This window comes from Somniosus microcephalus, chromosome 14 (genome assembly GCF_052327205.1).
Source record: "Somniosus microcephalus isolate GS21.2 chromosome 14, FLI_Smic_1.0, whole genome shotgun sequence".
Classification (NCBI taxonomy): domain Eukaryota; kingdom Metazoa; phylum Chordata; class Chondrichthyes; order Squaliformes; family Somniosidae; genus Somniosus; species Somniosus microcephalus.
In genome coordinates this window covers 108,097,378-108,110,448 of record NC_141000.1, presented here as the reverse complement: position 1 = coordinate 108,110,448, position 13,071 = coordinate 108,097,378, and the positions used below count along the sequence as shown (strand labels likewise).

Below are 13,071 nucleotides of genomic sequence, written 5' to 3'. Positions count from 1 at the left end.
ACAGAGAGGGGATAAAAGGAGTGATCCTGCTCGTCTCACCGTTAATGCCGCCTGACTTCTGGGACCGCAGGAATCTACGGCCTCCGCCTTTCCCTAGCGTCGGCAGTGGAGAGGTGGGAAGTGGGGAAATCCCCCAGAGGATTTCTTTCTTCTTTGCTCTGCTGTCAGGCTAGGTCCTGATTCCGAATTCAGGGTGCCTTTACACTATAAATGCAACGTCTGTGTGAAATGAAACCACTTTGCACCAATGCTACAGTTTTAGTGCAAATGCCCAGAGAAAGAAGACTTTCATTCTTCAGCTTGAGCAGGATTCAAGCCCAGATCCCGGTAGTCAAAAGACGGTATTTGAGAACATTGCACCATCTACACGTCCTGACATAAGAACATAAGAAGTAAGAGCAGAAGTAGGCCATACGGCCCCTCGAGCCTGCTCTGCCATTCAATAAGATCATGGCTGATCATCAACCTCAACTCCACTTGCCTGCCCGATCTCCATATCCCTTGATTCCCCAAGAGTCCAAAAATCTATCTCAGCCTTGAATATACTCAAAGACTCAGCATCCACAGCCCTCTGGGGCAGAGAATTCCAAAGATTCACTACCCTCTGAGTGAAGAAATTCCTCCTCATCTCAGTCTTAAATGGCCGACCCCCTATCCTGAGACTATACATAACACCAACTAAAGTCCTTTCAAAGATTAGTATTATATAATAGACTTTACTCATTTAGAAATGCAATGTGCTTAGTAGGATCCTCGGGGTTAAATTTTATTTTTAAACTTCTTACAGTAATAAAATAAATGTACAAAATATATTCATATATACACACACACACACAACAGTGCAAAATTGTCATTTCCTTGCAGCGATAGATGCAAATACTTAATTGCAACTGTGTAAGTTACAGCTACAATTGAACATGAGCAGCAGAGAGCTGAGTTGGCCTTAGTTTTGCGGCGGTGGTATCGCTTTCGGAAGACAGCTTTTCCGCTTTGAAGCTGATCCATCTCCTCCTCTGACTCTCCTCACTGTTTCCAAAACATCTCCGTTGTTTCCGGGGCATTTTCCGATTCGAAGTCACAGGACATGGGCTCCTCCTCCTCCTCCTCCTCCGTATCTGAATCGTCGTTGTAGAAATGTATTGTTGCCTGAACGGGGAAGCTCGCCAGAACCTTTTCTCCCATATGATGCAGGTAATGCTCAGCTTTGGATCTGGGCAGATACAGCCTGGAAAGTCAAGCACGAGTATTAACGGAATGGCCTATGGGATTCAGTTAAAGCGATCTGTACAGCTTTTCCCCTGGCTGGCAATTGTATCAATAATATAGTAGTATTTACAAATGATATTCAATTCATTTAATAGTCCTATATTTAACATTTTATTGTTTTACATTGGGTTGATAAATGCAGATGCTTGTTTCTAATTTGGTGGCTGCTGTAAAGGAATATTTTAAATTAAGATTGCAGGCGGTGCTCGACAGTAGGGACAGGAATGGTCTGTGGTTGTTACCCACCTGACTGGGTGTTGGAATCCCAAGGGTTGCCCGGTCCCAGGGCTGCTCCCAGAACCATCAGGAACTGAACCAAACTGTATGGAGTAAAAGAACATTAAAAAAAAATAAAGAATCGTTAAGTATTAGCATTGGAATACAACGTTAAGCAAGAACTCCCAGCTCATCTCACATTTGTCATCAGCACCTATTCAAAGCGCGAAGCAAAACCCGGCCCTCTTCAGACACACTTTCGCTGGTGGGTGAATCTGCTGGTGCCTGGAATGCATGCCCTACTGATATACAAGTATAGTGCAATGTGGGTTGAAGCAGCCGAATTCCCAGCTCTGCTGTTTTTAAGCGTCTGATTTAAGAGACAGCGACAGCGCTAACGTGTCTGGCAGTAACTACTTCAATGTGGCTGTGCTTTCTTCTTAGATTCCTTTCTCCCTTTTATTATTTGTGCCTGAAGTCAAGACAAAATCCTTGCCCTCCTTCACAAGTCCCTCCACAGTCTTGCCCCATCTTACTCTGGCCTACTGTGCGCTCCCCCCCCCCCCATTCCACTGTTACCGATAGAGCCTTCAGTGCACCTGGCTCCGTACTCTGGAACCCTTGCCCTCCAACTTGGCCAGTCTTCCCTTATCTTCAAAATCGTTCTCAAAACCTACCTCAGCACCCCCCCCCCACCCCTTGTTAATCCTTACTGTTGTTCAGTATCTGTTCCTCCACCTTTTGTGAAGCATCTTGAAACATTTTAGTGGTGCAATAAGTTGTTTTATTGAGTAGGTTATTGAAATAAAACAAATCCATTTATATCTTATTAAAAAATCTTACGTCTGCACACACTTCCTGATTACAAACATTATTTCCTGTTGTCACTTTATGTAAAGTTGTAGTTAAAGCTAAATCTAAAAAAGGTCACTGAAGTTTAAACAATGGGATTGTAAATATTGAAGGAAAAGGTTTCTTCGCCAAACAAGAGGGGTACGTGTCTCCTTCATTGACGGTGAATGTGATGGGGGGGGGGGGCGGATTTTAACTCTCTGATATATTCAGCATCTATTTTGTTGCAACAGACTAGGTTAGTCTTATCCTGTTAATGCATGGAAGTAAATGACAACAAAAGGTTTCTGCCATTCCTTAGAATCTGTAGTCCTAGGGTGAAGTTGCTCCATGCAAGAGCATTTCTTTTGACTGACAAGTGAAAAGATAGAAGAACAAAATGCTGGATAGAAACAGCAGAAATACAAATAAAATTGCAGGATATATACAGTGAAAAATAAATATATGAGAAAGGACGGGAATAAAACAGCTGGTCCATCAAGCCTGTCCCATCTGAACATGGTGCGACCTACACATACCATATACCCTATTTCCAAAAAAACCTTCCCTGGAACTATGCATTCTCCTGGGAGAGGCAAAACAAAATCCAGAAAAAAATCTTAAGCTAATTTAGGAAAAAATGCTGGGGAATTCCTCTCTAACCTATGAAGGCAATCAAGCAAGCTCCAGGAGACTGCAGTGACTGATTTCTCTAATCTTTGTTAACCCATTTACCTTCTAAAACTCAAGATGCCTTACTCTTGCAGGAACATTTGAGTACTTGTAGCCAATCCACACCCACTGCACATACGGACAACCCACTCCAGAGGTCAGTGACTTCCTGCGAAAAAAAGTACTTCCTGGCATCTAATCCAACTTTATGCCTTCATAACTTCTACTGATGCTCCATTCTCCTCCCCTGCCCAAGTAACCCATCCACGTGGACAGAATCTAATCCCCTAGTTATTTTAAGCTCTCAATCATATCCCCCAAGTTTATATTTTTCCCAAGTAAAAACCCCAGTTCTGTAAACTTGTCCTGATAACTGAAGGACCTTAAACTAGGTATCAATCAAGTGGATTTTCCTCTGAACCTTTTGACATCCCCCACTGTGTGCGAGGGCCAAAACTGGACACAGTATTCTAGATGCGGCCGGATCAAAGCCTCATGAGGAAAGGTTTGTACTTCCAGTTGTATATTTAATTGTCCTAGCAATACATCCTAACACCCTATTCGCTTTTGCAAAAACCTTGCGACACCGGCCATAGACCTTAAATAATCCATGAACTACAACCCCCGGGTTCTTCTGTTGCTCAGCAACCTTGAGTGCGTAACCTTGTCTGGTGTAAACATGCTTGCAATTGCCCCCGCCCAAATGCATCATGCGGCACTTGTCTATACTGAAAGACAACCGCCAGACACAGGTCATTCCTCCCACTATGCCTCCATCCATCTGCAAACTATTTGTTTTAATTTAAGGCCCTAGCTCCTACATATATAATTGTGACATCTCCAAACTTGTGGATCATTCCCCAATGCCTTTATCCAGATCATTAATAAAAATGAAGAGCAATGCTCCAAAAAAAAATTGATCCATGTGGGATTCCACTAGTTATTGGTCCCCCACAGGAAGCAATTACTATTAATAACTATCCTCTGCGTATGTGAATGCAACTAATTCTTTATCCAGCCTAAGATCTGCGGTCCAGTACCACGAGTTGCAATCTTACTTAGCACCCTTTTATGTGACACTTTATCAAAGGCTATTTGAAAATCTAGCCACACGGGCTTCATCATCCACCATCGTCATAACTTCCTCAAACATTCAACGAATGCTGGATATACATAGTAGACATAAACAAATAAATGATTGATATGCACAGTGGAAATGCTGGATATAGACAGTGGAAATACCAACCGAAAAGGCTGGAAATACACAGCAGTAGTGCAAACAGAAAGTGCTGGTTATGCATGATGGAAATACAAACAGAAAATGCTATTTATAAGCAGCCGATAAACAGAAAATGGTGGATTTATATAGGGGCAATAAAAATAGAAAATTATTGATATATACAGCAGAAATAACCGAAAATTCTGGATATACACAGTGGCTTAATGGGTATGTGAAAGTGAAATGGTAGATTTTGAAGATATGAGGAAATGATCATCTATCTTTTCTCAGATACTGACAGAGCTGCTGTGTTTTTCCAGCATCTCCTGCTTTTTGTATGTGCGATATTATTATAATCTCTGTATGAGACCCTGTGTGAAATACCAATAATAGGCGGCAGCAGCTCAGTGTAAAACGCCTCAGTGCAGTTTCACTGTGCGAGCTGAGGTCACCAACAGCGAAGAGCGGCGGACACGAGAGTCTCTTTCTTACCGAGGTCTGTCTGTGCTTTTCCCTGTCTCTGGCTGTAACCATCCAGGGTCTCCACAGCGCCGAGGAACTGGACACAAAGAAGCAAAGGAAAACAGCAGGTCACGCTTCAGGGCAGGGCCGATCAAAAAATCAATCAATCCGGAAAAGAAGCAAAACTCTTTTTAGGGCAGTTTTTAGATCGTAACATGGAACAATTTCCAACACGAGGGCAATTCACTAAACCCAGAATACTAGAGAACTTATTATTGACTTAACTCATTATTAGCAGTTAAGGGTTTCTTAGCTGATCTTCAATCTGTTTTTGTTTTCAGGTACTGAATTCTAGAACAGTTTTTAACTAATTATTATTAAACAAACGATATATTCAGTACTGTTACTTCTCAATGCTTTAAAATTATGACGCTGGCATTCAAACGTTTCGCTTTAATTTCGTGTGTTAATGTCTAATTTAAAATGGGAATGTTCTGTATAAAAGTACGAAGGGTCTGTTTTTATAAAATAATGGTAGAGTTAAAGCTTACCTCTGAGCCTGGCCTGGGTTCCGAGTGTCTGCTTGGCGTCCCCTGCAGCAGCGGCAGGCCAGTGTCACTTTGGCCCGCACACAGTAACGTGCAGTGTCCATTATATCAGCACTCCAGCCAGCCAGCTGCAGAGCCCAGCAACAAGTGACATCTCCTCACCGACCCTCCAGGTCTTAGCGAGACTCTACAGCCTGGGCAAATAAACTCACCCGGGGGTTGGGGGAGGGGCGTGTGCTTCCGTCTGTCTCATTGCAGCATCTCTGAAGGATCCCTTATCATTTGGACGGAGCTGCTTTACGCGGGGCGCTTGGCTGTCGCTGGAGCCCTTTGATATATCCTCAGCACCACAACTACAGCCAATTCCACCAACCTCGTCGGAAGCAGATTCTTATTGTAAGGAATGAATCTTCAAAGTCAGACTTTGTCCCTGATATATTCAGTACCGGTGCAATGAATCGCCTTACGAACTTATCGTGCATCTGAAATCTCCATCAGACATACACACTTCTTTCAGCTCTCTCCACAAACCATAGATCTGTCCCCGTTAGGATCAATTATCGTCTCCACACGGAATGCCTCAGCCCTTTCCTCAGTCACGCCAAACAATTATTAAGGGCGATGGTTATTAATACAGTATCGGGTAGGACTCCAATTAAAACACTTTGCTTTAATTTTAACTGATTTTTCCTGATAAAACCCAGTGCTACAGGTTTTGACTGGAACTGTCAACATGAGGAAAACGTGAGGAATTAGATTCATGATTAGAAAGAGTGAGATAGGTGACCAGCCCGTTCAAACACACGGGACCGTGCTGATTCTTAAACACACAAAGGTAGCTGACATTTTGAACCAAAATGAGCGAGTCTCACTCCACGTGAATAAGACTTGATATGATTTTCACTTGAAGCTCGACAGGGGTTATCCATTCACAAGGCTTGCCAAAACCTCACAACGGGGCTCTCTTGGGTTACACGAGATGGTGGTGCCTGGTGCAGTCTGGAGTGTTTTCTCTCGTCTCATACTCAGTTCGCCATTAAAAAGTAAGTTATACAAATCTACAATGTGTTACAAATAGGATAAAACAGTCTGGCGTGTGCTACACACAGGGTAACATACTCTGGGGTGTATAACATGCAGGATAACACAGGTTTGCAGTGCGTTGCACATGGGATAAAACAGTCGTTACACATTTGCTATGTGTTGCATACAAGGTGTTATATGGACAACATACAGTCTGCAGTTCGTTATGACTATGTATAATCCCTTTGCACAACGACTAGCCACCAGGTTTCCCATTCCCTGCTGGAATCCTCAGTCGTTTACAAGGGGTGATGATTCCACTGTCCAGTGCTCTCAGTGAGAGAGAACCTCAGAAAAATCACAGGTTTACAGTCCAATGGATTAATGGATGTGAGATCACAGCTTGCGTGCTCAGGATTTCCCAACATACACTCACTGCGGGCATTCCCCACTAGGGGCGCTGGATTGTGGCATCACCTTTCCAGTGTATTCCTTGGCCTGGAATTTGCAGTGAGGCTCTCAGCGCTCACCCCTGTAATGGAAGAAATCTGACAGCAACCTCCGGATGTGCAGTTAAACGTGGAAATCCAGCAGTTGCTGCCAGAGATACCCTGCTTCTCCACAGGGTGTGCTGTTGCAGTCCTGCCAATAGGCTCAGCATTGAAATGACTGTAACGGTGTGAACTTGGGGTACTTACTCATATTAGTTCTGCATTAAAAACGGCTGAAAAAGTTAGGGCTGGTGCATTCAGGAGTAAGTATGTTTTTAACAGCTTGATAAGTGATAATTACTGCTGAACAACCTCGCTGACAATGAAAAATTAATTTTACAAGCGTGGAGTCTCATTCTCTCAGAAGAAAATTAGTGTTGGAGGTTTTAAAAATTATATTTTTAAAACTCTTTCTGTCTGTCTCTTTTATCTCTCTCCCTTAATCCCGTCTGTATTTGCCAATCTTTATTTTGCTTTCCGTGCATCATTTACATTTGATTTATATTTCCTGCTTTATACTTCCTGGTTTGGACTCTGCATGTCTCAGTGAGGATTCTTCAATCTAATTGGTTGAAGAGCCTTGCTGCCTCTTTCCCTGCTCATACATGCCACAGATCCCGTGTAGAGGACGTCACACTGGAAAAGATGCTGGATTAGAGGAACTCTCTGCTGACAAGCCTGTGAAAAGTCTGTGGGCAGCTGTCAGCGAGGTGAACGAGAGCGCCGTACCTTCACTGCTGAGAGCAAAATCTGGGTGCTTGTGTATTGGCCAGACACCAGTTTCTCCATTCTCTGCTGAAATTCCCAATCCTTCTATTTTTCCCAGTCTCTCCTTAATTGCTGCATATCCTCTGTCTCACTGACCTCTTGCATCTCCCTGACTTCACATGCATTGTCCTCTCTGGTGGGGATGGAAGCTGGGGGAGGGACGAGGAGAAAATTCAGAAAATTTTGAATCGTTTTTAATCATTAGGATCGATAATGGGTTGCTGATATAACTGCAAGGGTAGTAATGGTATTAAATTATCCTGAAATGATGTGTCAAGATTAACTTTTTCATAGAATTCTACCTTGTAATAATTTTATCATTACTGGGGCATTAGATGGTGCATTGGGTTAATACACACTGCCTTTCAACATTGGGGCCTGAGTGTGAATCCAGATCTAACTGATGGGATGATCTCATTGAATGGCGGAACAGGTTCGAGGGCCTAAATGGCCTACTCCTGTTCCTATGTTCCTCTCTGCTGCCTACTATGGTCCATCCAATGTGAAATCCGTTTGAACAATCAAAACCTGGTACAAAAGCAAAATACTGCGGATGCTGGAAATCTGAAATAAAAACAGAAAATGCTGGAAATACTCAGCAGGTCAGGCAGCATCTGTGGAGAGAGAAACAGAGTTAATGTTTCAGGTCAATGACAATGAAATTAGAACTCAGTGTTTCCAGTATTTTCTGTTTTTAAATCAAAACCTCGTTCCTGCTGACCACGGACCCACAGCACTAAATTGGCAATGTCACTTAGAAAGAGTACAGGCTAGTGGAAATATCACGCTGGTGCAGTAGGGAATGTGTTTCTGAGGCTCGGTCTGGGCTGGAGCTGGATGCATTGTCAGGACAGAGTAAAGATATATTGCTGCCATTCCACAACCTGACCTGAAAGTGCTTGATGCTGACACTGGATGCCTGAAATGGGAAGGTATCCCATTTCCCAGTGCAAACATTCCTTGCCTTGATGAACACAAAAATTCCCCAATTCTTTTATAAGGAACAGGTCTGTATCTCATCATTACAAGGGCTGCTTAAATTCTAAATTTCTAATTCAAAGATATTACGTGATACCAATAAGGACCTACCAATCCAGTAACTGCTTAATCTTGCGTAATAGGATTGCAGTGTTTATTTGTAGATACAAATCCATTGTAATGCCATGTCTAGACTTACACCTGCTACCCTCAGTTTAATGAGAGAGAATTTATATTGACAAAAAGCAAAATACTGTAGATGGTGGGAATCTGAAAATAAAAACAGAAAAAACTGGAAATACTTAGCAGGACTGAGGCAGGTTCTTTAGACCTGAAACATCAACTGACTGACTTCCGTTTCTCCACAGATGCTGCCTGATCTGTTGAATATTTCCAGCTTTTTCTTTGTTTGATTAAAGACTTTATATAGCCTGGATTAAAAACAAAAATTGTGGCAGCACGATGGTGGAGTGCACTAGCATTAAAATTGGTTGTTTTACAAATGGTAGGTTGCAACTTTATGCCTGGGATTCTCTACAAAGTGAATTGCTAGTATCAAGTGTGGCATTATTGGCAGGGAGTGGGGGGCAGGGGGTAGGGAGAGATAGTACAGAGTGGAAGCCAAGAAACTTCTCTACAGAAAATTAAGGAGAATTAGTGACTGGGTCACGCTCAATCAGATCTTGCAACCTTCTGATAATGAGCCTATTGCATGTATCAGGGTAGGTGGGTGGGAATACACTGTTGTAGTTCTGGTAGGCAATTGCTTTGAAACCTGTAGTCTTGTTCAGTTGGTAAAAGCTGTGTGGATGAGATGGTCCCTGGTTTAATTTATGGTCTGTGCTGAGTTAGGTGATGTCAGCAGTAAAGGCCTTACAATTAGCCTCAGTACCACTGGACTAGGGAGGGAAGCATCAGCCAGGGTTTCCACTTTCATCACCATCCAATGACTCCTGCTGGAAAATGTGCATATTTGGACATTGTATGAAGACAATATGTAAGCTCAATCATGAAGAATGACTGCTCTGGAGCGGCCTGAGAGGGCCTGGTGCCAATAAATTGTATTCCAGCATGAGCCAAAGCCTTCAAAGAAGGAGTGGAGAAACCGGAGGCAAAAAAAAACACCCTTCCATAAAAAAATGTCCGTCTTGTCTGAATTAACCAAAGCTACGGTCCTAGGACATTTCCATTTCAAACTGTTCAGAAACATAATTACTGTGAATGTGACTTGTATGTTTACCCTCAGTTTTGAAACTCCATTCCCCCCCTCTCCCACACCTCTACCCCAAGCTGGCCTCTCACTAATACAGGAATTTCTCTTCCACAGGTTCTCTGTCAGCTCTTCAGGATATTTATCAGCCCTCATTTACGAGTCCCAGACCCTGTGATTGAGAGTTACTGTGTAATCGGACACTTCTGGACATATTTACTGTGCAGAGATGACTGGACCTGTCAGTAGTAAATAATTGTGTTTTGACAGGGATATTTTAAATTAGCACTTACCTGGGGTTGTTTAGTTGACCTTTTTTTTGAGTTCAAAATAATTCTCCTCCCTGCCCCCTCCAGCTTGATTTGTGGAGGCTGGGTTTAAAAGTCAAACACAATATATGCACATTTTTCATCTCTAAATGTGTTGTAAAGGTGCTCTCAACAGATTTTGCCATTGAAACCAGCTGTTAACGTACTGTAATAATGAGCATTAAATATATCAATATTTGAAGCAAGATGTTCCATTCTTTATGAAATGCTCTAAATGCATGAGGCTTTCAATAGATTATTTTAAAAGGTTTTTTCCCCTCTCTCTTCTGAAGGTGCTGTGTTTCCAGGGGTGCTAGCCGCAGTCTTGTATCTCCTATTTGAACATGGGGTCATCACAGCTGAGTTAACCGTGTCTTCACCTTAGGTCCACATGTGCAGTTTCCAGCTTTGGTCACTGGATAGTGATCAGGGACGGGAACCCTGGCTGAATTTTCCATTCCCTGTTCCAGGAGGCGATTAGGCTGTACAACAAATAAATGCAAGTTCCTCTTTCTCTTCAGCTGAGATCAGTCAACCAGCATAGACTTATAATTGAACCTGCACATTCTGGTCTGTACAGCTTAATGCTACACTTTTAACTGTCCCGATTTTAACTGTGGGCCAGTTTTGGGAGGGTGAGCAGTGGGTGTGAGTTAGGAATAATGAGGCCTGGGGTATTTTAACTTCCGGACCTCATTTAAATCCCGCCGGCTGACTTCCCACCCATTACAGCCAGGAAGTGGTTGGGAAATGGCAGAAAATCATGGGGTCCAGAGGTCGCTTGCTGACGTGTTCGGGCGTGGGGAGGGAGCAGGCCTAAGGTTTCCGTGATGGAGCCCAGAGGAGCAGACATGCTCCTCCTGGCCCCCCAACAAAAGTGAAACATTGAAAACTTAGATTCTGGGCCTCTTCTGGCCCCAATCCACTTCCTCGCTGGGTTGGCCCAGCCTCCTCAATAGATTTTATATTTGTTTTGAGATATATCATTAAAATTGTGGCAGATTGGATGCATATCTATTACTTAATTTATGGGTGATGGATGCATTATTTACTTTGTTATTCAAATAAAGCCAGATATATTAGTCAACCTCTTGTGGTCTTGCTCACGGACAAAAGTAAACAATAAAGGTAAATATCTCCTGAACTCTATCTCTCTGTTGTTTCCTATTTACTAATTATTTCCTCTCTCTTTCTCTCTGTCTTGTTATTTGTCTTCCATTTTTTCTGTCTCTTTATCTTTCTTTTGTATGGCACCACACATTTTCCCTCATTGTCTTTGTATCTCTTTGTCTCTGATTGTTTTCTTCATTACATCTCTCTCCCTCTTTCTGTAAGTAAAATAGTAAATTAAAAAAAATATATATATACAATCTTGCTGTGATCCAATTAGAGTTGGTAGTGTTGCTGTGAAAGTTTTTGTTTTCGGTAAATATGCACACCTATCCACAAATGTTATTTTACCTGACCTCATTTCTGGATATTTTCTTTACCAATCACGCTGGGGAGCTTGCTACAAACAGAGCTATTGGTGGAGCTTGTAGTTAGATTTTTATTCTGTCAAAAATAAATATCCTGAGGCATGGGCTACCGAATAAGAGAGACTGATTGAACTGTGAGCATCTCCCCTTCCCTTATCATATAACTAATAACAAAAATGTTGAAAGACAGCACCTCTGACAGTGCAGCACTCCCTCAGCACTGCACTGGAGTGTCAGCCTAGATTTATGTACCCAAGTCCTTGGAGTGGGACTTGAACCTACAACTTTCTGACTCAGAGGTGAATGTGCTACCCACTGAGCCACAGCTGACACTGACTCGAGGTTAAACAGCTTATCTATGTTTTTTCTGTTTGTTCCTTCCATCTGCCATTTTGTATAAAAATATTTAAACTATTTCAAATAACTGCCATTACTAATCACAACTTTTCTCTTTCTCCAATTCAACTACCCTTCAGCTTACTAATGTAACAAGGTTACCAGGTGCCTTATTTAATATGCTGCTGTGATATCACACCCTCTCAGCTTGTTACTATACCCAGGAATACCACACATCTGATACTTTATGCTTTTGTGAAGTCACAACGGAAGTTTGGAGAGTGAGAAGGGCAAATTCCCTGGCAAACTGTAGCCAATAATACAGCTTTTAGAAAACTGTAAACTGATTTCAAGCAGGGATTTTCTAGACTGAAGAAAATCTTATAAATAAAATGCACCGCAATCATTCTTATCATATAATTACATGGAGAAGCCCTGTAGTTTTCTATTCTTGTCCGCATCTGTAGCAACCTCCCCAATGCACTGGCTGCTGTAGTTTCCCTCTGATAGCAAAGGTATACAGTGAGGTCCGCATGCCCGATACGAGACTCCCAAAACAAGCACTCTACTCGGAGCTCTGGCATGGCAAGATAGCCCCAGGTGGGCAGAGGAAATGCTTCAAGGACACCCTCAAAGCCTCCTTGAAAAAGTATAACATCCCCACCGACACCTGGGAATCCCTGGCCCAAGACCGCACAAAGTGGAGGAGAAGCATCCGGGAAGGTATCGAACACCTCGAGTCTCTTCGCCGGGAGCAAGTGGAAGCCAAGCGCAGGCAGCGCAAGGAGCACACGTCAACCCAAGCACCCCACCCACCCATCCCTTCAACCACCGTCTGCCCCACCTGTGACAGAGACTGTAGGTCCCGCATTGGACTCATCAGTCACCTGCAAACTCATTTTTAATGTGGAAGCAAGTCATCCTCGGTTCTGAGGGACTGCCTAAGAAGAAGAAGAGACAGTGAGGTAGCAGCTTACACTGGGGGAGGATTGAAATAAACTCAAGGGAGTCAACCTGTGAAAGAGAGACCAATTGGAATCAACAAGAGTGAGGATTTTTGTTAAATTAGCCCTGATATAACTTCCAGTGTCATGGGACTTTACAGGGCACCATTACCCAAGATTTCACTGTATCCATTTCCCCTTTTATAGTTATTGTATACAGAAAAATCCCTGTAATCCTCAGAGTGTGCCCTTTCCTTAACTCTGACTTCTTTGCTGTTGTCTCCCTCAAGTGGCCTCCTGGTGGGATGTATATACAGCCCA

The 13,071-nt window shown here is 42.8% G+C and overlaps 1 protein-coding gene across 2 annotated transcripts; it reads right to left on the bottom strand.

The window, feature by feature from the left end:
- Window positions 1-821: 821 nt before the first annotated feature.
- ripply3 (ripply transcriptional repressor 3) lies at window positions 822-5,738 on the bottom strand. Of its 2 annotated transcripts, none has more exons than XM_086007147.1 (4): window positions 5,427-5,738; window positions 4,697-4,763; window positions 1,513-1,586; window positions 822-1,225 (listed from the first exon to the last, which is right to left on the bottom strand). In XM_086007147.1, exons 1-4 carry the CDS (start codon window positions 5,465-5,467, stop codon window positions 1,024-1,026), a joined length of 384 nt encoding a protein of 127 aa, XP_085863273.1. In that variant the 5' UTR covers window positions 5,468-5,738; the 3' UTR covers window positions 822-1,023. The 2 variants fall into 2 exon arrangements, with proteins under 2 accessions (XP_085863273.1, XP_085863272.1); XM_086007146.1 differs by lacking the exon at window positions 5,427-5,738 and adding an exon at window positions 5,218-5,416.
- Window positions 5,739-13,071: the final 7,333 nt, after the last annotated feature.